This window comes from Sphaeramia orbicularis, chromosome 4, assembly GCF_902148855.1.
Source record: "Sphaeramia orbicularis chromosome 4, fSphaOr1.1, whole genome shotgun sequence".
Lineage (NCBI taxonomy): Eukaryota > Metazoa > Chordata > Actinopteri > Kurtiformes > Apogonidae > Sphaeramia > Sphaeramia orbicularis.
The window spans coordinates 9,630,208-9,655,962 of NC_043960.1; the positions used below are offsets into that span (position 1 = coordinate 9,630,208).

Consider the following 25,755-nt stretch of genomic DNA (forward strand, 5'->3'; position numbering starts at 1 on the left):
AAATCTTATTTCAAGAAATCTCACCAAGGAGATTTTCACTTGTTCCATTGGCAGATTTTTTTGCTTAATTCAAGATTTTTTCAAGCAAAAAAATCTGCCAATGGAACCAGTTTTCAAGATCTATTGCCTAGAAAGAAGTTCTTATACCTCACTTACAAGTTACTCTTTAGGTGATTATGTCTTATTTTAAGTGTGATGAGATATTTTCACTAGAAATGAGAAAAATACACTTGGTAAGATTTAGATTTTTGCAGTATAGACTCCACCAGACCTCTGATGGTGTGCTGTGGTATCTGGACCAAGACGTTAGCAGCAGATCCTTGAAGTCCTGGAAGTAGAGCGATGGACTTCAATAGATCTGATTTATTTCTCCAACATCTCCCACAGATGCTGAATAGTCCTGATATTGGTCATGTCCTTGCTTAGTCTATTTTTGGTCGGTACTAACCCCTGCACACCAGGAATATCTAAGAAGACCTGCAGCTGTGAAGATGCTCTGACCCAGTCATCACCGTTAAAATATGGTCACGCAGTTCCTTATGTTGCTCATTTTGCTGCTTCTAACACATCAGCTCAGACTACTAAATGTTTCTGCCATTGTAATGAAATAATCAGTATTATTAACACTACTGTCAGAATGTTATGGATGATCAGTGTATGTGGTGTAGCTTGTAGAGAGATCTCTTGGTCCAAGTGAGAAAAGAGTAAACCGGAATTTGATTGAATTTGTATCCGACCAGATTATTTTAGATTTCATGTATGTTTTTTTTTTTTGGTCCAAATAAACACTAACATTTCCTGTTAGTACATATCACAGATCTGAGTTTGCATTCAATAATACAGTCATTTCTTCTCGACCCACACATCTTCTTCATAAACATTTGTACCATTACCACTGTGGCACATGACAACACAAATTCAGTCCCTTCCCACCACATTAAAACCACACAGACCATAGTGTACAACACCAGCTTTCCCAGGTCAAACGGATTTCAAAATTGTCTACTACTATTACTACTACTACAGTGTTCAGTTGATCTTCTTCTGGCTCTTTCTGCTGGGTGTATCACTGAACTGGACCACATTGAAATAAACAAATGTCCCCAGAAAATGCATGCAAGAAAAAACAGACACCAACACAGGAAACAAGTCTGGTAAATGTGGTGGAGGAGCCAAAGCCACACTGACGATGCTCAATCCAGCCATCCCTGCAGTACAGACGTAGAACTGTAAGAGGAGCACAGGGTTAATTCAATTTTCAATTTTCTTTCAAAAAAGTTTTCTTTGTAGAGCCCTGTATCACAACAAAGTTGCCTCACAGGGCTTTACAGAATTAGTTGAATATGAAAACAAACAACAGTCATGTAAACAGCAGATGAAGGAAAGGGATTAATGGGTTATCAGCTGATTTCAGTTTAAAAGCTGATGATAACTATGGCTCAGGAGGTAGAGCGGGTCGTCCAATAACTGAAGGGTTAACGGTTCGAATCCCGCTCTGGAATGTGAGAGTGAATGAATAATGGGTCAATAATGTAAAGTGCTTTGGGTGCCTAGAAAAGCGCTATAGAAATCCAATCTATTATAATAATGACAGTAGGTGGGTATGAGCTGCTTAGTTCTTTCCTTTAACTATCTTTGACTTTAATCATGTTTATATTTTAGATAGATAGATAGATAGATAGATAGATAGATAGATAGATAGATAGATAGATAGATAGATAGATAGATAGATAGATAGATAGATAGATAGATAGATAGATAGATAGATAGATAGATAGATAGATAGATAGATAGATAGATAGATAGATAGATAGATAGATAGATAGATAGATAGATAAAGGGGTTGGACAAAATAATGGAAACAGCTTAAAAAATCAACAAAATATAATTTAATAGGGTGTAGGTCCGCCTTTTGCGGCAATTACAGTCTCAATTCTCCGAGGTATTGATTCATACAACTTGTGAATTGTTTCCAAAGGAATTTTAAGCCATTCTTCAGTTAGAATACCCTCCAACTCTTTTAGAGACGATGGCGGTGGAAATCGACGTCTTACTTGAATCTCTAAAACTGACCATAAATGCTCAATAATGTTGAGGTCTGGGGACTGTGCCGGCCATACGAGATGCTCAACTTCATTAGAATGTTCCTCATGCCATTCTTTAACAATGCTAGCTGTATGGATTGGGGCATTATCATCTTGAGGTGAAGGTGTTTCCATTATTTTGTCCAACCCCTGTAGATAGCTAGATAGATAGATAATACATCACACTTATATAATGCTTTTTTGGACACTCAAAGACGCTTCACAAACAAACAAAACAAAAAGAACAGAGAAAAACAAGAGGCTCAAGAAAATGCAAGTTTGAACAGGTGAGTTTCCATGTGGATGTTCAGAGGCTTCGTAGTTACCATAGAAACACTGTCATCTTCTAAAACATTGATTCACCAGTAAAACTCATGGAGTTTAATCAATGATGGTGGATGGACAAACTTGGTTTATGTTCAGTTAATGATATTTTTTTTTCCGTTTTCTGCATTTCTGATATAATAACCCTCAATTTTAATTTGAGCTTCAATGAACATCTACATGATTATTAAATTAAATACAAGAAAATACCAGATTTTCACTTAAAAATGCAAACACACAGCATAATATCTGAGTGAAAAGGTGATAAATCACTTAAGAAAAGTTAAATAAAAACAAAAAACTACTTTGGAATTGCCACAAAAGGAACACTGGGTCTTTATAGGTTAAAAGAAATTAGGTGAGAGTGAAGTTTTTGGCTGTTTTCCCACAAACTATAAATCTCATTGTGAGGCCTTATATTTAGCATCGACAACAATCTAACTCAATACTGATAGTCTATTAAATGTCCTATCACCCTATTTAATCAGTGCCAAACCAGTAAATCAGTGTTAACGGAGATAACACTTTTGCATGATTTTACACAATGGCTGGGTTGATATTCAAACTCTCTGAAAAATCCTACTTCTTATTAAAGAAGACGTGATAGCGAGATCATTCATGGGTCTTTGGGGGCAGAGATAAGTCACCGAGTAAAGTGGAGGAAACACCTCATGCCCACAGCCACCCTGCTTTCTCAAATCCATGAAACCCTATCGTCGTCATCAGGGCTCGCTATTTATGCTGCTTGAGTAAATAAATATATCTAGGCGAACCTGTGTTAATGACACATGCTATAAAAAGACACCTTCTCTTAATCTCTGACACCCTACCGGTGCCTCTGTCGCTAAGGGGCAGGCAATGCAGCCACTTCAGACGCTGTGGAAACTTAAATAAGTGATAAATAATTCTTTGGTTGGCAGCAGCTCTCATCCCGGACAGCTTACACAGCTTACAGCGGCACATGATCTTTATTTATACAGTTGGGTGTATCTTCTCACATGATTGCAATTTGGGACTAGTGCAACTTTCAAAGTACAGGCCACCTGAGATCCTGATATCAGCACCCATCTTATTGCAGATGCATCAGCGGTACAGAGCCAGTGTGCAAAAGCAGAGGTGAACTCTGACTTACAGGAGTGACATTTTGCTTTTTTAAATGGAATTATGCATTTTAAAACCTTTCCCTGTGGTCTACATAAACTGTAAATGCTCTGCTTGGGTCTGAATTCTTCATTAATTCAACTCCAGAGGTCCATCTTCAACTCTATTTCTGAGTAATGACACCAGAAAGGTCATTTTGAGCGCTGGCCCTTTAAATCCAAATGAGCCACTTCATGCCCCACCCCTTCCAGGTTGCTGACTGTGATTTCTGTCCCGTTCAGGCACTTGTGTTCGTTAATACAACCAATAACTGAACAATTTCGGTAATCAGCTCAAAGTTTGGACTTATTTCACTTTTTTACTGCAACCGCTGCTGCTGATAAACAATTATGTCATACTCGGAGAAATGTTCGTCGGAAGTCTTGACCTTATATGTGCAAATGTTGTGACATAACTAGTTATAAAACGTAACAAATTAAGCAGGAATTGAAATGGGTTGTAGAAATCCACTCGATTTTTGCCAAAATGAATATAAAGATAGCTTTGCAGCACCTGGGGGGTTCAAATTCAAACTTTTTGAACTATTTGGGTCCAAATACACCAATAAAGGTACCAAAGACTAACAAAAGCGGGTTTAGCAAAAATATGACCCATTTAAGCAGCAACGTCTCCATTTGTTTTAAGTCACTGAGCATTTTTGTCCTATAAATAGCTATAATACAAAATACAATAAAAAGTAATCACATTTTACAGTCCCCGTGTGCAAGATTAAAAACAGCACAAAACCTTCTTGTACACTATCTTAAAAGCTGCTGTTATCAAATGATTACTATCGGATGACACGAATGATCTAATTATGTGAAGAGGAACTAAATCTATATAGTCATGACCAAAGGTTTTGGAAGTGACACAAACGTTATCTTAATAAGCATTACGGCTTCAATTTTTTCCTCCTTTTGTCTGAACGGTGCATTGAAGAACAATTATAAGCATTTTATAGTTTTTATATACGTTTACTGGAAAATAAATGACATTTTTGCAGAGTCAGTTTGTATCACTGACAAAACTTTTGGCTGCGACTGATGCCCCATACTAGTAAACCAAAGTAGTCATATAGGTTGACTTAAAGGAGTGATATTTTGCTTTTTTAAAAATGGAATTATGCATTTTAAAACCTTTCCCTGTGGGCTTCATAAACTGTAAATGCTCTGCTTGGGTCTGAATTCTTCATTAATTCAACTCCACAGGTCCATCTTCAACACTATTTCTGAGTAATGACACAAGAAAGGTTGTTTTGAGCGCTGGCCCTTTAAATGCACATGAGCACTTCATGCCCCGCCCCCTCCAGGTTGTTGGCTGTGCTGCTCTGTCCCGTTCAACCAACAACTAAACATTTTAGGTAATCAGCTCGAAGTTTGGAAATATTTTCAGTTTTTACAACAACCACTGCTGCTGACAAACAATTATTGCGTATTTGGTGAAATGTTTGTCGGATGTCTTGACCTTATATGTGCAAATGTCTTGATGTAACTAGTTATAGACGTAACAAATTAAGCAGGAATTAAAACAGGTTGTAGAAATCCACTCGATTTTTGCCAAAATGAATGTAAAGATAGCTTTGTAGCACCTGGAGGGTTCAAATTCAAACTTTTTGAACTATTAGGGTCCAAATTCACAAATAAATGAACCAAAGTCTAATTAAAGGGGGTTTAGCAAAATATGACCCCTTCAATAAACATTCTGCATGATTTATACAGCTTAATATTTTTAATTTTCTGATTTTTCTTGCCAAATAATCTAATAAGCATAAATGATTTGCAGGGGAGTTAGGCTGCATTTAGTTGAAAGGATCAGTTGTGTACAGTATTCAACAGATGTCAGTCAACGTTTCCATGTGATTTAACCAACATATCTAAACATCTTTTTACCAACCCATTGCTTACTGGACAGAGTTAGGGAGTAACGACATGTAAACACATTATATCATTAAATGAATAAACAGTATTTACTAAGGGAAATGCAATTATAGTTACCAATCAGAATGCAAAGGGGATTTTATAGCGAATTAAATTATTTCTAGTAAAATGTTTATGTAGAATATACCATTCAGTCTATTGATTTGCATTTTTTTTCTTCATTGTGGGTCAATAAATTGCAACACTATCAAGAATAGGAGGGCCTACAAGGAGGTGTCTCCACATCTACACTGCAAATTATTTGGCTCTTACCATGATAAAACAAACAAACAAACAAACAAAAAAAAAACAGATTTAGAAGTGTTAGATAATTTATCTTGTTTTAAGAGTAAGTTTCTTATTTTAAGTGTTCATATATCTGTAGATATGCTTATTTCTAGATTTAACAATCTTAATTCAAGAAACCTTGACAGGTGAGTTTATCCTACTGCATGGACAGATATTTCACTTGTTTTGAGTACCGTTTTCTTCAGATGTAGAGTTTTTATCTTGTTTCTAGACACCCCTTTTTTGCAGTGTAGACAGGCTCCATTCAATGGACGGCTGCGGCTCAGTTGGTAGAGCAGGTCATCCAATGACCAAAGGGTTGGCGGTTCCAATCCTGGCTCTGAATGAGTGTGTGAATGGGTGAATGTGAGGAATTGTAAAGCGCTTTGGGCACCATGAAGGTGTTGAAAATGCGCTATACAAGTTCAGTCCATTTACCATTCCATGACAGTATGTACTCTCTCTTTCTGATTGATTTGATTTTGCGTTGCCTCTCGTCTGCATCTGCTTTAGCCGTATTAACATTACTGTGTAAAGGTTATTTACCAGCGTTACTGTTAAACAGCCTGATCAAATATAATGACATTATATTGATGAAGCAATTGAAGTAGTTACATTACTTATTACATTTTTAACAGGGTAACAAAACTTAAGTTTAGTAACCCTCTGAACACTGGCTCCTGTTCATCGTACACACTCACCTTCCATCTCACAGTGAAAGCCAGGTCCAGTTTGGGTAGAAAGAAAAAGAGCTTCTTGTAGGCTCCCATTCTGAGCTCCTCCTCTGAACAGCGCTGCAGTGCAGACAGCAGATACGTGCTGAAGAAGAGGAAGGCCAGTGAGGTCACAACGTAGGGCATCACCAGCCCGTCCTTCAGAAGCAGAGGTAGCATGCTGCAGGGACAGACAAAGACATCAATAATATCTCTTAACAGTCTGGGATTTTACTGATATGTCTGCAGTGGAAAAAATGAAAATCAAGTGTATTGTTCTCATTTCTAGTCAAAATATCTCATCACACTTAAAATGAAACATAATAACCTAAAGAGTAACTTTTCAGTGAGATATAAGAACTTATTTTTAGACAATAGATCTTGAAAATCTAATGTCAAGAAATCTTCCCAAGATAATTTTCACTTGTTCCATTGGCAGATTTTTTTTCTTAATTCAAGTTTTTTTTTTTTTTTACTTAATTCAAGCAAAAAAAATCTGCCAATGAAACAAGTGAAAATGATCTTGGTAAGATTTGTTGAAATAAGATTTTCAAGATCTATTGTCTAAAAATAAGTTCTTACACCTCACTGAAAAGTGACTCTTTAGGACTTAAATATAATCTCATCACACTTAAAATAAGACATAATCACCTAAAGTTTAGGTGATTATGTCTTATTTTAAGTGTGATGAGATATTTTAACTAGAAATGAGAAAAATACACTTTTGAATTTGAATTTTTCCAGTGTGGATGAATGCACAATGACTCAAAAAACACCTCACCCAGAAGTAAAATTTGACATACAGTCGTGGAAAAAATTATTAGACCACCCTTGTTTTCTTCTATTTCTTGTTCATTTTAATGCCTGGTACAACTAAAGGTACATTTGTCTGGACAAATATAATAACAGCAACAAAAATAACTCCTAAGAGTTTAATTTCAGAGCTGATATCTATCCATTTTCTATGGTTTTCTTGATAATAACCAAAATCACTTCAGTTCTTACACCAATATCTATGGCATTGTACTGACAAAAACAGTGCTTTTAGACATTCCATGTTTTCTTTTCTGTCTGTTTTAGTCACATGATACCCACAGGAGTTAGTACTGGATTGCATAACCATTGTTTTTGATGACTTTTGATGGTCTAATATTTTTTTCCGCGACTGTAAGTATAAGTATGACATAAGGACGGTTTGTTTAGTCTATCAGCTGCAAAATAACTAGTAAAAAATAACCAAAGCAGATTATCATAAAGCTCAGTGCAGTGTTTATCAAGAGAAGAGGAACATTAAACCACATGCTCGTACGCTGCAGGCCTGCACAAGCAGCCTGTCCCCTGGGGAGAGATGACTCTGACACTCATGCCAAGCTTATCTTAGTTTAGCAGAGGGGCATGGACAAGAACAACAGTTGACTCATATTAAATCGCACATCACCCCAGCTTGTACAAACCTACCCACTCACAACAAACCACTTACTCTGACTTTAACTCCAACAAAACAGCTCTATTCACTAGATAAATGTTTAACATTTTAGAAATACATACTTCATCACTTTACACAGACTGCTGCATTTTCCTCTTTAAATTGCTGTGCTTGTGTATTCATCCAGCCAATTATGCAAACAAAAGATGTATTTTTTTAAATGCCCACGGCCGTAGAGGATGCATATTAAGTGCATGTTCATGTCAGACTGTACTGGGAAACAGAAAGACCTCCTGTCCCCACACAACGCACACTTAGGCAGCAAGCATGCAGACTATGCCATGTAATCCCTAGATATCCTTATACTAAACCACACGCACAACAATTAGTGCTGCCGGAAGAATTTAACAACAGCTGGTGAAAGTTAGATGGAGCATTTGCAACACTACTAGTCTTTCCATTCATAGTCCTCACTTGAATTCACATCACAGATCCATTTGGCTTTTAAAGATTATTATTGAGTCATTTTTCATTTGATAGCCTGCAGATCTGAGAGAGGAGAAAGGGAGAAATATTATGTGACAATGCAAGGTCAAATTTAAACCCGGGATATTGCAGTTATGTGGTATTTGACAACATACGTCACCGGGAAATCCTATCAATACATCTTTATTTTAATCTCAAAATTCAGACGGAGTTGTGACTTTGTTTGACTTTGTCTGATCTCATACCGCGATCAGGGATGGTCTAATGCTGCTGAGCTACGATGTGGAAAATCAACATCAAGAATTTTACAAATGTTGACGTCTAATGAATCAAATCAGTGTGTTTCCATTTCAGTTTTATCTCTTGTGAGTCCATAAACAACATTCATTCATTCATCCTTTATTTAAATCTTGAACCATCACTGAGGGCAGGCACTTATTTTTAATGATGCCAAGAACATACACAATGTGGACAAAAGTATTGGGACATACTGAATTCAGGTGTTTCAGTCATATAATTTTATATAATGCGATAAATCTCACAGCAATAGACATTTTATTTTGTGTTTGAGGTTGATTTTATTGGCACTGACATCAACAACACTGAAATTTTTACCTCCACCAAGAGGTATTGTGATCACTTTGCTTTGTGTGTTTGCGTGCGTGCGTGTGTTTTTGCGTGTTTGTTTGTTAGCAAGACAAGTCAAAAAGTTATGGACGGATTTTCATGAAATTTTCAGGAAATGTTGATACTGGCACAAGGAAGAAATTATTAAATTTGGGTGGTGATCGGGTGTGTGTGTGGGGGGGGCACAGATCTGTCTTGGCGGAGGTCTGCTCTCTCTGAGTGCTTTTCTTGTTATCAATAGAAACATCCTACATGTTCTATCCCTATATTTCTGAAATGTATGCCATGTTCTGACTATAAATATTCAAACTCAGGAGGAGAAATCAGTCTTTAAACTTCAAAGAAATATTTACTTTGACATTCATCGTGATAACTGACAACACCCGACATCAGCATATTAATTTGTTAATTTTTTAAAAGTCCTCCAAGCTGTGTGTGTGTGATATGTCCAAAAAATTTTTGTCCATATAATGTGTATGAAACAGAATAAATGCACATACAAATGTTATTATTTATTATTATTACCGTGATGATTATTTATACAAAAATTTGGTGGGTTGTTTTGGTTTTATTTTGTTGTGCAATTCATTTTCATAAGTTCAGTATTTGCATGCTGTACGTCAGGGGTGTCCAGTCCTGGTCCTTGAGGGCCGGTATCCTGCATGTTTTAGATGTAACCCTCTTCCAACACACGATTCAAATGACAACCCTATCATCAAGCTCTGTCGAAGCCTGATAATGACCGTCAGGTGTGCTGGAAGAGGGAAATGTCTAAAACATTCAGAATACCGGCCCTCGAGGACCAGGATTGGACACCCCTGCTGTACGTTAAGCGTTAATGAATCATCTGAAAGTGTCAAATAGTGATTGTGGAGACAGTTGAATGAGGACGTGATGTATGATAGATTATAACCAAATAAATAACCCCCTCTCAACAATAGTGCTTCTAGCTTTTTCCATTATGCCACTTTCTTTACACTTTCAGAAAGTTTTTTCTTGGTGGTTCTCATCCCATGTCCCTACTCCCACTAGTGATCATACTAATTCACCGGACCACAGGAGAAAATAGATTCAGTTCATAACTCTACAATCCAATACATTGGCATCTTTATCAAAAAACTAATAATTAATAATTTAATAATGTCAGGTCATTTTTTAATATTTGAAAGTAGAAATATTACACTTTTAAGGGTTTTATAAAAATACAAACCAATGTCACGCACAACAAACAGTTCGACTCTTGGAGGACCAAGTGTCCTTTTAACGACTGTTTGATCATAAAGCAAAATGTTTTGTTGACCATGAAGTTGTCATTTCCTCACCTGAATGTTGAGGCCTGCAGGAACCAAATAACTATTAATGGAAGGTCGTTGAACAGGAGGCAGACTGGCCTGAAAAAGATCAAAGTTGGATATACACACTGTTAAGGACACTCTACAGTGAGTACCATTAAATACTATTTTATGCATGACAGGAATAGGGGCCACGCAAGGTCGAAGCTGATATGTGTGTATAATATTAAAGCTCACGGAGGCAATAGGACATCCACATTTAGCGATTATTGACAGTTTCACACAAAGCAGTCAGTGTTGCATTTTTATAAGTGCATGCCTTCAGCTGTAACAGTGCTGGCATGTAAGTAATTATGGGTAAACATCAAGTTTCAAGATAAAAAACAGCAAATGTTTTCATAAGACATCAATTCCACCTAGAAATCTATGGCAGTCACTGGTGAATGGAAAACATCTTTATTCAAATACTGTACTTGTAGTTATTTATTATGATATATTTTCGGATATTTTTGTCCTGTTCATGTCCAGTGAAAATAAAGCATCTCCAACTGTGTTGATTTTGAATGTTTATGATAAATAGAATGATTAAAAGTTTCCTTCTGGCTTCTTTAACTTATTAACCCTATAACCCCTATTCATTAAGCTAAATACTTTCTTTAAAACAATCTCGGATTTGCTGGAATGAGCAGTTTCACAAAGCCATCAACGCAACAAACATGACAATCTTAAAGAATATGATACAATGTTGTATTATGCAAAAAAGCAGAAATTAACTCATTCTTAAAGATCTACAGCAGTGAAAAACAAGATATGCCTTAATGCAGCTATAAAATTAACCCAAACCATAGGAGCATAACACTGCACAACAATATTTTTCCTTTTATTTGTTCATTACTACTTCAGTAAAGTTTCTGATGCAAAACTTTTACTTAAGATCAGCTGTTTTCAATGTATGGGAGTAGTATATACGGACTTTAGATACACCTTTCATCATTAATGGCAGGATCACATATACAGTAGGTGTTTCTATGTTGTTGAACCTGCTTGTCTACATCAGTGTTGGCACTAGTTGTACACTTTTCTCCGATGGGGGCACTTTCCAGCGGTCCCTGAGCCCATAATTACAGCCAGTGCTCTTTGGCGATCCTGTTACAGCCCAATAATTGATCCTGCGCAAACAACGCCCCAAGCTGCCGCCTGCCATTCTTTCCTAATCCCTGGACATGCATTACAGATTGATTCAGAGGAACAGGTGGGAGATATAACTCAATAGTTAATAAAGCAACAATCTACTAATCTAGATTAATAAATGAGCCCAGATCTAGGAACCAAATCCCTTGCTGTTACATCCATCCCAGGCTTTGCTCTTTACCTTCAGCCGCCACAGATTTATAGAAGTAAATGGTATTGAACCCAACACATGCACATCTTAATGCTCACGTGTACAAGTGCATGTTAAATTTGACACATATGTTACAGTGACAATAGAAGCGGGGAGGGCTGCTTTTGTGTCCGTGCTGAGTGTGATGACAGAGGTGTTAACCCCTCAGTTAGCGTGAATGTACTTAAATAGATTGTTACTCTGCAACTTGGTGCAGCAGAAGGATGACGTCAATTTGACAAAGTGCAATTTGGCAACAGATTCATTGATCATAAAGAAGACATAACCTGAGATTATGAGAACGTAGTCGGCAAACGTCTCAAATATGAATGAGTATGGATTTAGCTTAATGAGTCATCACTAGTCACGGTATAATTTATTTTTGTAACCAGAGCTGCTACGTGTTGACATCTGGCCTGCAGTATAAACCCCAACAGCTTACTGTCATCACCTCTGAACTTACAATGAGGCCAAGAGGATGGATTTCTCATGGACTTGATAGGAGAAAAGGAAAAATGCCAGAGATGAATTCACCTAAAAGTGAAAGAAAATATTTGTGATTATTACCATTTTGACTCAACATACTAAAATGAGGCAATGAAGAAAACCAACTGTGTGGAGACACACTGATGCAGCTCACATTTTTATTTTATGCAATTAGATGAAGTTATATACAGTAAATGGAGCAAGAGTCAATATTGTATCTAATTGCATTACATAATTAAATTTGTAGAACAAATGTAATTAGAAATTATTAAATTTGGACTTACATCTAGATACATAATTTTCGGGACTACTTAAATGTAGAGTATAGTTATTCTTCACAACAGCCTCAACTATGTACAGTCGCGGAAAAAATTATCAGACCACCCTTGTTTTCTTCAGTTTCTTGTTCATTTTAATGCCTGGTACAACTAAAGGTACATTTCTTTGGACAAATCTAATGATAACAACAAAAATAGTGCATTGTAGTTTAATTTCAGAGCTGATATCTATCCATTTTCCATGTTTTCTTGACAATAACCAAAATCACTTCAGTTCTTACATCAAAATCTATGACACTGTACTGCCAAAAACAGTGTTTTTAGGTATTCTGTGTTTTCTTTCCTGTCTGTTTTAGTCACATGATACACATAGGAGTTAGTACTTGATTATATAACCATTGTTTTTGATGACTTTTGATGGTCTAATAATTTTTTCCATGACTGTACTTGTGATTTGATTTGTTGGTTGTGTCTTAAAATCAAAACATTTCAAGCGCATTTTAATTATTTTTAATAAAAGTTTGACATTAATCAGTATCAACGACTGTTGTTGACATGTATGTCTTTTCAAAATGAAGATTTAAGATTAATTTCCCAGTTTAAAGCCCATTTTAGAAAAGTTGTCGAAAAGTAATCAATAGTAAGTCACATTATTTTGATGAAGCAATTAAAATGGTTTCATTACTTACTACAGTTTTAGAAATCTGTTTAAACCTACCTGTGTACATTCTTGTTTACATTCAGTTTGATGTGATTACTCACCAGGGCCAGTTTAAACTGCCAAAAGGTGGGTTTCGTCAGGAGTCGGATGGAGGTAGGTAAAACTGCCAGGAGTGTGCAGGCAAAACTGGAAAACAATACAAAGAAATCCGATTATGTCGCATCAGCACTGTCATAAGCAAAAATTCAAAGAAATCTCCAGTGGGAAATTAAGTTATAAGAGCATAAAAGATTATTACACAGCAGATGACACGTAGAGTATAAAATCAATTAGAAGGCAATATAAATAAGCACTCTTTTCACATATTTTGAGGCTTGCACTCACATCTCACTGTTGTATTGACTGAGAAAACACACAAATAATAAAACAAGATTTATCCTTAGACAAATAAAAAAGTCAAACCAGGATTTAACTGTGGATTCATCTGACTACATATTAGACAGCTAATAGCCAGGCAAAGTAGAAAATGAACAAATACCAGCCGCTCTATTTGGGTATCCAGGAATTAGTTTAACCCTTCAATTGTCACCTGCTTGGGGTGGAAGCACCGGAAGAGACCGACAATGTGTCAGTGTGAACGTGGTGAGAGGTTAGGCAGTGAGTTAGAGGGCAACAATGTGTTTGTCCTGCAATTTGTAAGAGAAAGGGACAGACAGCTGTATGTAACGGCAGACAGTCAGACAGTTAATAGCTATAAAGGAGCAGTAAGTAGGAATATGGTGTGTCTGAAAATGCACATGTTATGTGTTGGGGCAGGGTTTTGCCGTCCGGAAGGACATGGATCACTTTTCACAGCTGATTCATTCTATGTACACAGTACACCGACACCAGAGCATTTAGCAATCCACTCCCTGTGCCAAAAAGACAAGAGTGTTTTTCATTTGTTTGAAATGCACTACAGTCAAAGAAGTCCAACATGATCCCTGGACTTAGCAGTCTGGCAGAAACGTGTCCATCCTGCGAACACAGGACTCCTAAATTTAGCGTAGTGGGTCATTTAAGCAGCCTCCTCCATGACACAACTGTTACATTGACTTTTTCTCTCACTCATCAGATGGGTCTATAGCTTTTCATCAAAATAACATACAGTATCATCCTGGATGCTTCATGGAGTAGTGTGCAGAGACATTCAGATTAAATGTCATGAGCTATGTATTCATCTCCCTCTTTATCAATCACTCTACGATGAAATGACATATAACAAAAAGCAGATTTTAAAGGATAATCCTGCCATGAAATGCATTAACTCTGCTTATGCCTTTTGCTTTCTCTTGTCACCACATTTCTAAAAAAAAAAACATTACTTCATGTGCAAAAGCTCCTCACAAGACATTTCATTAAGGGATGATCTTATTTCCACTCTGCGGGATCACAGTCTCTGCTCCCTTGGGCGAGCTCTGCTTTCCCAAGAAATGAAAGGAGTGAAAACAAGAGGCAGGAGGCTCAGAGTTTAAAAAAAAAAAAAAAAAAAAAAAAAAAAGCAAAGACAGACTGACACAGCAACACAGGGAGGAAAATTATGAAAGAGAGAGAGGAATAAAGCACAAGCTTGTTAGATACAGTTGACAGAAGGATTACCTGAGGTAGAGCTGGGAGTCACCGGACAGAACGGTCCTGATCTTTATCAGGATGTTCAAGCTGCACCATGTGTTGGCCACTTTATCCTGTCAACACACACACAAACACCACTTTACTAAATTAGAATGGTCAGGTGCAAACATAAAAATACTGCTTTAGTCAAACATGTGTAAGGACAAATCTATTTCTAAAATTACACTTTGGTGACAAAACGAGTAAGTGGCATTGCTGCGAGTAATTATTTCCCTCCTGAAAGTGTAATAAAAATTCCTGAGGCCAGTCACCGTGGCATTTGTACAGGAAAGCTTAGAAGCAGGAGCAGTAACCTACCGCCATAAATTTACCCTCCTGTCAGAAAAAGCATGAGACTTATTTGTAAACTTAAGGAAACAAGGTCAAATGTCAAACAGGAGAAGTTTCTGCATACGTAGCAGATCCAGACCCACCACAGAGGACAGCCCATGACGCAGCTCTGAAAAATGATTCACTCAAGTGTCACTTAATTCATACCTAAGAACTACAATTACTATATTATTATTACTATATTTAATGTTGACTGAAGGACTGACAAATATAATGAAGTATCGTTTCTCATGTCAAACCATATCATTTTAAATTATAAATCTAAGTGACAGAGAAAATCAGCTCTCCGTGGTTTGTGGATAGATTTGTGACCTGTGAAGACCTGTGATTTGAAGTGAGAGATATTAATTTGATTAATTCAGGTAAAAAAAAATGCTTTTGATGATTGATAATGACTATTACTTTATTCAGCAAAAATTCAAAAGGCAATATGACAGTCACCAATGATGCTACAAAACTTGTTTGTTTTTTTTTTGTTAATGAACAAAGCTATTTTTTAATCATGATTTGTCTTCATGTGTGAATGAATGAATCAGTGAATAAGTCACACTGAAATACAGGCCACATCACCCATGCCTATTGATTTATAAGCTGTAAGATGACTTGAGGAGGGTGTTATTGTGGATTCATTTAATATAAGTGTTTGAACATTTGTGCAGAGAGAAAAAAAAAAAAAAAAAATGCAGACACAGTGCTTCCACATCAGCTTCATTCTTGCACTACAGATTGTTTTAGTGTGTGGCCTGATCTAGAAAGCCTATTTCTGACATCCCCTCTCTCCTCTGTACTACAGCTGCCCTCTGCACAGCTGTGTGGATCTTAATGGCAGCCTAGTCAGCACTCAGTAGCCCAGTGTTGTGTTGTCTCAGCCCCGTCCCACTCTCTTTCCTCTCTGCTCCAAATAACCACTATGGGAATGTTCCTTGACGCCGCCTAAAGGCAACACATGAACAAGGAGGCAGGGAGAGAGAGAGGGAGGGGGGTGGGGTGGGGGTCCCTATCAGCAAATGCAGCTCCTTCACCTATAAGCTAGCATGGAATTTCACAGCGAGAAGCATTTGGTGCCATTTTTGTGAGCAGGCAGCAACGTGAGACGTCAGAATGCAGCTCAGTGGGTAAACTTACAACTGCTCCCTCCCACGAGCCACCGAGACCACCAGCCCCCAGCCCTCTGCTTCCCCACCACCCCTTCTCACCCCTGTCCCCTTGTCCAAATCTTCTGCTTACGTGCGCAATTTCACAATTAGTTCAGGACGACTCACTCTCATGCCGTCTTTAAAGTGGAGTATAGTGTCTCTCACACCCTGTGTATTATGTTTGCATTATTTGGTTGAACAAATACTGCCACAGTGTGTACAGCCGTCATGTTCCCTGGCAGAATTTTCAATTACTTCTCACATCTATGACACCTTGAGGTTAAAGCTACCTCACGGATCAGGACAAGAGGGGAGTTTTAGTTTCAGAAATCAGAGCTGCAAGCTTCGGCATCCGAGCTGTCAGTCAGACACACAGAAACAGAAACTTTGCCACCGCCTCCTACATGGCGGCTTTCAACACCACCGGCTGCGAAAGTGTCTGAAGTTCTTTTCGGCGCATCCCCGTGCTTTTAATTAATATCATATTCCAATAACGTCAGATCAGAGGTTGTGACTGATTGACCGTCATGAAGATGTGCGTCTCTGCTTGTGCAACACGTCCAAGTCTGTGTCAAGGAGGTGGTCGGTTACAGACAGCAGTTGTCGGACGTGCTGTGATATGCTTTAAGTGTGGAGTCATCAGTCCATATGGCTGAACATGGCTGTGCTATGAAGCGCTGAAAACACCCGGGCCATAAATTAGTTGGATTTATCTATATCCTCCTACAGCCCAAAGCCCAACACCTCCCTGAGATAGACTGAAACTGATCTCCTGACCTTTCACCATTTTATTCCACTGTTTTCTTTGATCCTTCAAAGTATCTGTTTCCAACTGGATAAGCACTGGGAGGGTGAGACCATGGAGGAGTGTGGAGGAAACAGAGTTGTGCCTGACTTTCTTTAAAGGAGTGATATTTTGCTTTTTTAAAAATGGAATTATGCATTTTAAAATACTTCCCTGTGGTTTACATAAACCGTAAATGCTATGCTTGGGTCTGAATTCTTCATTAATTCAGCTCCACAGGTCCATCTTCAAACCTATTTCCGAGTAATGACACCAGAAAGGTCGTTTTGAGCGCTGGCCCTTTAAATGCAAATGAGCCACTTCACACCCCACCCCCTCCAGGTTGTTGACCGTGCTTTCTGTCTCATTCAGCCACTTGTGTTCATTAATACAACCAACAACTGAACATTTTATGTAATCGGATCGAAGTTTGGATATATTTTCAGCAACCGCTGCTGCTAAAAAAACAATTATGTCGTACTCGGAGAAATGTTTGTCAGAAGTCTTGAACTTACAGGTGCAAATGTCGTGACGTAACTAGATATAGACGTAACAAATCAAGCAGGAATTAAAACAGGTTGTAGAAATCCACTCGATTTTTGCCAAAATGAATATAAAGATAGCTTTGCAGCACCTGGAGGGTTCAAATTCAAACTTTTTGAACTTTTAGGGTCCCCGAATACACAAATAAATGTACCAAAGACTAATACAAGTGGGTTTAGCAAAATATGACCCCTTTAAAGCAGAGGTTTGTGCAGAAAAATAGGGATATTGTAATAGATTCTTCAGCTTGATACTGATTATTAGTGATCAAAGAGGCTGATAAAGACAATTATAGTAAGAGCTGATATACATTTTCAGAAAAAAATAGAATAACTCCACGGAAAATATGTATTGGTGACCACGAAGAAAGCAACGAAGTGCAAGTCATTAATACTAAACTTGGGGGTATGTGAGTAAATAACTATAAACTCTTCTTATTTCAGTATCAACAGGCTATTTGGTTATTATGACATATAGCCAGTCAGGTGAAAACATTGTTCAAGTCCACAATGTCGTGAATACAAACATAAAGAAATGTCTACATCGGTGCCAAAGCAGCACATTTTTTAACTTATCTGATATCAGATGAAGATACAGACACTAAAATCAGTTAGAAGCAGTCAATTCCTAAAGCAGAATATGTTTGAAATCCCCATGAGACAGAATTTCCAGGTTTTTTAAGACTAAATTTCCATAAAAAATTAATTTTGAGAAGAATTATCACTGATACCGCCTCATCCAATAGAGTGTAACAACAACAAGCCTCTTTCTCTTTCAATGGCGACATCACACAAGCGTCTTGTTTCATCAAAAATATCATCACATCAAGATGAAGATGCCATTTCACGGGGTTTTTGGAGTGACACAGAAAACAAGACTGAAATCAAATATTGGGCGATATAATCATATCTAGACGACAGTGTTGATGATAAGCTTTAGCTCTGATGGATGCGTAAAGTCCTAACTGAGGACCAACTGTTCCCCGAGTCTGAAGAGCAGCCACACACAAATGTCAACAAGATATGAGGTTATTGATACCTAACAGCAAAGGGCTGGAGGGTGTACGGAGACATAACAGTGTCTCAAAACATAACACGAGGCAGCATTGCACATACTTTATCTATACAAAATCCCTCTGGCCTATTGAGTCAACATACCGTACATATTTTTTAAATTTATGTTATTAGTGGTATTTGGAGTTTCGGTACATTTGATTACTATCATAATAGCTGCATTTATTCATGATTTTCCTCCACTTTAAGGGCACATAAGGATTCAGTGGAAACATAACGTTGGTACATGTGACCCCTTAGATCCAATGTGGCTTCTTTAATCTCTGTGTCACTGTGGTCGAAAAATGTCGGGCCTCCATCCACAATCTGTCAGAAGATCTCATCCCTTCCTGGTTGCTTTTGAGATAACATTTTTTAAAGAGCAACCATTCTCATAAGGTATGAGGGTGCCTTAAGGGGAGCTCTAGCTTCTCTGATGTGGTTTTTCCATCTGACCTTTGATTTAAAAAAAGAGTCTTGAAGTGTACCTCGAACAGACCACGAGCCACGGGAAAGATCCTCCTGACCACCTGCAAGGCCTGGCTGGCGTCGGACAGGAAGGGCAGCCAGCACAGAGCGAAAGTCGCCAACACTGTTGCAGCGATTTTCAACAGCAGGAAAAGCCTGATGAAGTTTGTGAGACAGAGACAGAGATAGACCAGAGTAAGATAGCAGCGGTATCGGGGTATACTGTAGGAGAAAATACGATAGTGATCGTACTGTGTAAATTTACTAATCTAAGGTATTAAATAAAAATGCTTCCAGATGTAAAATCCCACCTGTGCACATTTTCTATTCAAAATGATCTACAATTTTGTTTATTTCTATAGAGATATTATTTTTTTAAAGGTTCTGCTGTTTTTGTATGACAATTTTCTAGCTTTCTCTCTTTACTTAATTCATTTGCAGAAGGGAGATTTAGTCTAGACCACAATTATCACAATATAACTGTTTCTACATTGTCAGCTAAAACACTTTAGAAATGTTTTAACATTTTGAAGTGTTACTCAGTTTTACTTCGCACATTTTACTATTGAAAAATGTTCCATCTTTACAGTTTTTAAGTTTCTACATTTCCGAAATGTTCAGTTGGTTGCAATGACAACTACATATCTATGTAGATCAGTCTTTAAATGTAAAAGAAATGATTTGACTTTTTTTTTTAAAAATTATAATAATTACTAATATAAATGTTTCCCCAATAGTTCAACATTTTTTGCTGCATCTCACACCCATCATACTCAATCAATCTTACTGATGCATTTCTTTAATCAAATCTACTTTTTCATTCCATTAAAATGTCATTTATAAGACTAATTATAGAAAAAAATAACAAAAATAGTGAAATAACATTATAATATTTTCTGAGACAGTTACTGTACTGTGAAAATATCAAATTGCAGCTCTGAATATGAGTAACAGGATGGAGCTTAATTATGGCTACATGTGCAGATTTTTTTTTAACTTAAAATCTAGTGTTTTTCACTTTATTTGACAGATGCAGACAGAGAGATCACAAACAGGAAGGAGAGATAAACATAGTAGACGCTCTTCCAGGTGAGCTAACCCCTACATTTACTGATATTTCCTAAACAGTTATTAAGTGCTGTCTGCATGTTCTAAATTTGGAATTTGACCCTTGTGATGAGGAATGCAGTGAAAGCAATGCATCAGCTGAAAGTCTTTAGTGTAGGTCAGGGTATCTTGTCAGCTGTAACTGTGAAGCTGCTGGTTAAGTTGCACACACAGGCATAGCTGAGGAGTTTGGGCATGGCGAGAGTGTCATCTGGACATATCTTCCCCTGGCTCTTCTAATCCAGCTCTGCATTTGCTACTAAATGCCCTTGGTACATTGTTACTAGATAAACAGACACTGGACACACTAGTAACAGCATCCAATCTGATTACCTCAGTCATTCTGAGGCTCTCCTGAGGACAGTGCTCTCTTATAGACTGACATTACATACAGTATCTGCAGCGAGTGCTCATTTCATACTGGAGTGTACAGTGACATGACAAAACAAACAAAACAACTAAATTTAGAGTTATTTTTGATTCAGAAATACATACTGTATGACTTTGGTTCATAAGTCATGTTTCCAGCTGAATTTGTTTCTAAAACAGTACAGATGCTGTTTGCCAGAACAATCTGTCAAGCTTCGCTTTGTGAGACATCAGTCATCATCAAAACTGAAAAGAATTTCAGTAGTTTAAATGTCTGTAATAATACTTTAAAGAAAGCATTTCAGTCATCCTGTGAAATCAATGTCATGATGAGTTTTTAAATAATACAGAATGAAAAAACAAAGAAACAAACAAATGACAGACAGAAAGAAAGAAAGAAACAAACAAACAAATGAAGGAAAAATTAATGAATGAAAGAAAAAAAAATTAAAGAAAGAATGAAAAAATTAAAGAAAGAACTGAAAAAGGAAAAGGGGAAAGAAATTAAAACTAAATAACTCTCAGACTCACCCCCGTCCCATCAGGCCCAGTTTGACACATTTCCCCAGTAGGTAGAAGAAGAAGGGCAGTGCATGATACAGCTCCATCTGTTTGTAGTTGAGAGCCAGGCAGAAAGCCATGGAGCCCAAAGCATCCCAGCCCAGACCGAGAGCAACAACGGCCCACAGAGCCAACCCAGGCTCACTCCATTGTACCTGATAATGTTAAGGTCAATACTCAAATCAAAGTGTTTCCAAGTCAGGATTATACATAAGAGAGCAGTGTGCTCATAATTACTCTCTGTTTCCTTACTGACTGAATAAAGAAAGAATATAGAACCATATTTTTTATGAAATCTTTATCATCTTTTCTTTTAATGTTTAGCGGATTAGATGCTCTATCAGTGCATCACTACGTTGCATGAAAAAAAGACACTACATGAGTTGAATAGGATTATTATACATCATATGATGTTCATGAAGACCATGTGATCTTATGAAAAACCTCAGGAAAAGCCACTAAATTGACCCATTCTATAACAGTCCACTTTATGTTGGTGGAACTTTATAAATGTTTACAATGTTGTATTCAAACTGCACTTGGAAGGAATGAAGCGTTGAAATGCACTTGCAAAGGATACTGGAAATGCCCATAATCAATGAGAATCAGCCCAGGGTAAAGCAAGAAGCAGAGGAGAATACATGCCTGGGGAGAAAAAAGTAGAAGTTGGCAAAATGTTAAACTTACAGCATTATAATTCATCCATTTATGAGATGCATCTACAATACAAGACAAATATTCCAAATTGTTGTTTTGAATGGTGAGTGTTGTAGTTGTAACCAACCCCTTATAATAAAAGACACTGAGAAAACAGAAAGAACAGGTTATTTCTGCCTTTATTTGAAAACTATTAGTCGTCATATCTTACCTTTTTCTTAGAGGATCCATCACATAGATATAAACAGTATAAAACCACAGCAGGGATGTATATCAGCAAGTCTGCTACAAGAACTGAAAAAGATTCATATGTTTTTGTAACAAGACATCATAATAAATAACATACATTCATTATTGCGCTTCATGTGCTTTTGTTGACAGCATATGTAATGACAAGTGCTGTATAATTATACAAACAATCCACATTGATTATAAGGTTGATAATTTTTTTGTTGTATTTTGTCATGTTTTGTATACCTGTTGATCGCATGAATAACTTATGTGCTGGACTTTCATAACCTCTGGACTTGTGGAGCTCCACCCACTCAGGGTTTATCACCTTGGCTCTGTGGGAAATGAGAAATGTTATGTTTTATTGTGATGTTTTATAATTCTAACAATAATTTATCTAATAAATGTGAACTACTACTAAATTACAACTAAAACAGATATTTACTTGGAACCTCAAAATGTGGTTTATGACCCAACTTTTGCAACATAATACAAGTAATGTTTGAGGACCTAATGTATTCCAGTCTTTATTTTGTAGTCTATTGTTACTTATTACTTTTAATCAACTGGCATTTACCAAACAGATAAAATATGTCCTAAATGTAAAAAATAAAGAAATTACTTACATATATGCACATATTAAGCTGTGGTAGGCTGTCAGAGGAGGGTAGTCAAGACCCCAGTAGTTCAAGTCATTGTCTGTGGTGTTGAAGTACCTGGTGGACCATAAATGTTACAGAGATTTATTGTGAAAGGGATTCTGATTGGATCCGTTTGATGCTGCAGAACATGAGAATACTGCTAATTTAGACCTCAGTTTTGTCAATTCTCTGATCTTCTGGACATTTTTCAAGTATTCTGGATATGTGGATCGCAAAATGTCTCAATATCAATAAATATGGCGTGCTTGAGCATCTGTTCAGTTTATCTACCAGATTAAAATAACCTTATAAATGCACTGCTGCAGATCAATATATCAGACAAAGTAGATAAAGTAGTTCATGAGTTTCACCTACAGCAGTAAAATGTAACATACATATAACTGCAGCAGCAATTGAACTGAATTTTACTGTACAATGCCTACTTTTTCATGATCTAACATAAAGTATGTGGTGTGGAGTCTGAATACTTCTTCCACATTGCCACATTAACTCCACTAAAAACATCTACATATATTATAGATTCACAATGGTGTAACATTTCTCCAAACCTGCCCATAAACAGAACCCAAGATGTCTCAGACTAACCATTCGTGAACAGGGAGATTGTAGGTTACTTCTTGCCAGTGTCTTTGAGCTTCATAGTCCCCAAACATGGGTGGTTTCCCCGCCCCTGGAGGAGAAGCACTCAGCTGTTAAACCTGATGACTGGGAAACTCCATCAGTGAGTGACAACAGTGAACCACAACACACTACACAGCGAAGAAACATGGAGGAAAACAGCCTTTACAGCTTTAACTAAATCAACATCTAACAACCACGTTATGATAAGTGTGAAGGACCTTTCTTTCAGTCTTATAGACACTCTTAAAAAGCTACACTTAAACTCAACCAGAATGCTGTGAATCTCTGCTACATGTTAGCCTTTTCCACACTTCTTACCTGAATAAGAATTTAACGAAACGCCCCATCTCACAACAACTCCAAGCAAAATACAAATAGACACGAGGCTCCACGTTTGCATGGCTAAGAGTCGTAAAATATATATTTGGTAAAGAAATAAAGGCTAAATAACTGTTCTTCGTGGTCGAAAGTCAATCTGTTTAGACTTCCGGGCTACGTCCTCCGCGAGGCTTCGTAGCGTCTTTTCATTGGTCAACGGACTGTAGCGTTCGCTGAGAGTAAGAGGCATTTGGGTACACTGTAAAGTGTAGGAAAAATATCTCAACGTTGACCAATTGCTCCCTGTGCAACCGAAAAACAGTTGGATAAAGCGAGTTTTAACTGTAGTTGAAGCAGATAAATACTAATCAGGACAGCTATTTTTAAAATTTGATTTCACCCGCAGTGTCTTCCAGTGTATTCTGTCAATATTTATACGTTTAATAAGTCTGTAATTTTCTCTGTACAGTGAATGCAGCATCGCATGCCCATTTAAAGGACTTGATGTATGGCTCGATTGCACCATAAAAATCACATTATATATGAAATATATGCAAATATCTATGTATTCAGAGATATGATGGAATATATATTATAATTAATAAAATAAGAAAAGATGATAACATAGTACAAGTTGTAGAAAATTTATCAATGATAAAAAAAGCAAAAATCTGACACCTGACTTACTGTGCTGTACTAAAATAAAATGAATGAATGAATGAATGAATGACTATCACTGGAGCTAACATGATCATTATTGCACTGTGTGCATTTTCTCAGTTAGTAATGCCAATGTATTCCCACTTATGTGCAAAGAACAGGAAAAACTTGTCACTGTACAAATACAGTATTTTTTCAGCCCCTTCTTCACATGATCTTTGAAGGAGCATGGATTCAGTCATACAAATGTGTGAAACAACTTTTAATATAAGAAAGCAGATACGCATCAATCACCGCTGATGTTGAAGTGTCATCTTATTTGTACATACATCTATGTCACTTTTTAGGACCAATGCTTGATTGAAACATATGTGAATCCCTAGTATGCCCAAATGTCAATGTGATGCAACATTTTGTGGACGTTCCACCCAAAAATGTTTCTGTTTTCTTACGTTAGGGACAATAACCAGAATATAATATATGTAATGTCTGGTAAAACTTTGTAAAACTCCAGAAACATCATATTTCTCACAGCCTATAAGTATGGCATGTCCTTGTTAAAATACTGTGATATATGTGACAGTATGCATTACATAGTGAGTAGATTGAAGACTTGTATTTGCAGTTGCCTTGTATACATGTGTGGTTTGAACAGCCTCCATCTTAACTCCCTCACAATGTAAATCTCAGCCCAGGGGCGTGTTCTCCTCTGTGACCTTTACTTCTGTTGACACCAACGTCTTTGTTCCCAAGGTGTTGGGATTTGTTGGGTAAGACATGTTCCTTGTGGTTCTGGCATCAATTATGCATAAATAATAATAACCTCGGACAACTGCTGATTTGCAATGACACTTTCATTACAACGGGAACAGCCTATAACTCACTCCTTCCCATTAGTTATTAATGCCTGGCCACGCCAGCTTTACTTTGTCATTTATTGCTTCATCTCTATGCCTTTTTAAATATTCAGTAACTGCTGTACCTACATTTACTGTCTGTGAGCTCCACCCAGGAGAAGGCTATAGCTGGTGGTGGAAGATGACCTAGTTATTATGAAGGCCTGGGCCTTGCTCACCAATGCCATCATAGTCTATCACTCACAGCCTTCAAGTTTGCTACAGCAAGTCAAAGTTGATATTTTTTGCCGCCCATTGGGCAATTGAGGTCAAATAAAGACATGCAAATTATTAGCTTGCAAAATCCTGCAGCACATATATGTTTTAGGGATTTTGATACAAGCACAAAGGTATGCAGCAGTCAGTGTTCATTACCTCTAATTATGCCATTTTGTTCTATCTCTTTTAGTAAAGAGAGAAGAGGAAGTGACACTTAGAAATAACTGTTCAGGAATATACGTCTTACCTTTGGAGTGCCTAAAAACTAATTTTATTGCAGATGATTTGATCCTTGATTGTCTAACTTAAATGTTGCATCCAAATACAGATTTCGAGTTATCTGTTCATTGAAAAACCAATGCCTGAAC

The 25,755-nt window shown here is 37.2% G+C and overlaps 1 protein-coding gene across 1 annotated transcript; it reads right to left on the minus strand.

The window, feature by feature from the left end:
- Window positions 1-713: 713 nt before the first annotated feature.
- Window positions 714-23,785, minus strand: alg6 (ALG6 alpha-1,3-glucosyltransferase). Its single transcript, XM_030132032.1, is given in 15 exon segments — window positions 714-1,227; window positions 6,454-6,646; window positions 10,327-10,395; window positions 12,141-12,211; window positions 13,204-13,288; window positions 14,741-14,826; window positions 19,107-19,242; window positions 21,094-21,262; window positions 21,265-21,278; window positions 21,704-21,768; window positions 21,992-22,074; window positions 22,258-22,346; window positions 22,638-22,727; window positions 23,259-23,343; window positions 23,613-23,785. Coding segments are annotated over 15 exon segments (1,515 nt in total). The 5' UTR covers window positions 23,695-23,785; the 3' UTR covers window positions 714-1,029.
- Between the last annotated feature and the right edge of the window lie 1,970 nt (window positions 23,786-25,755).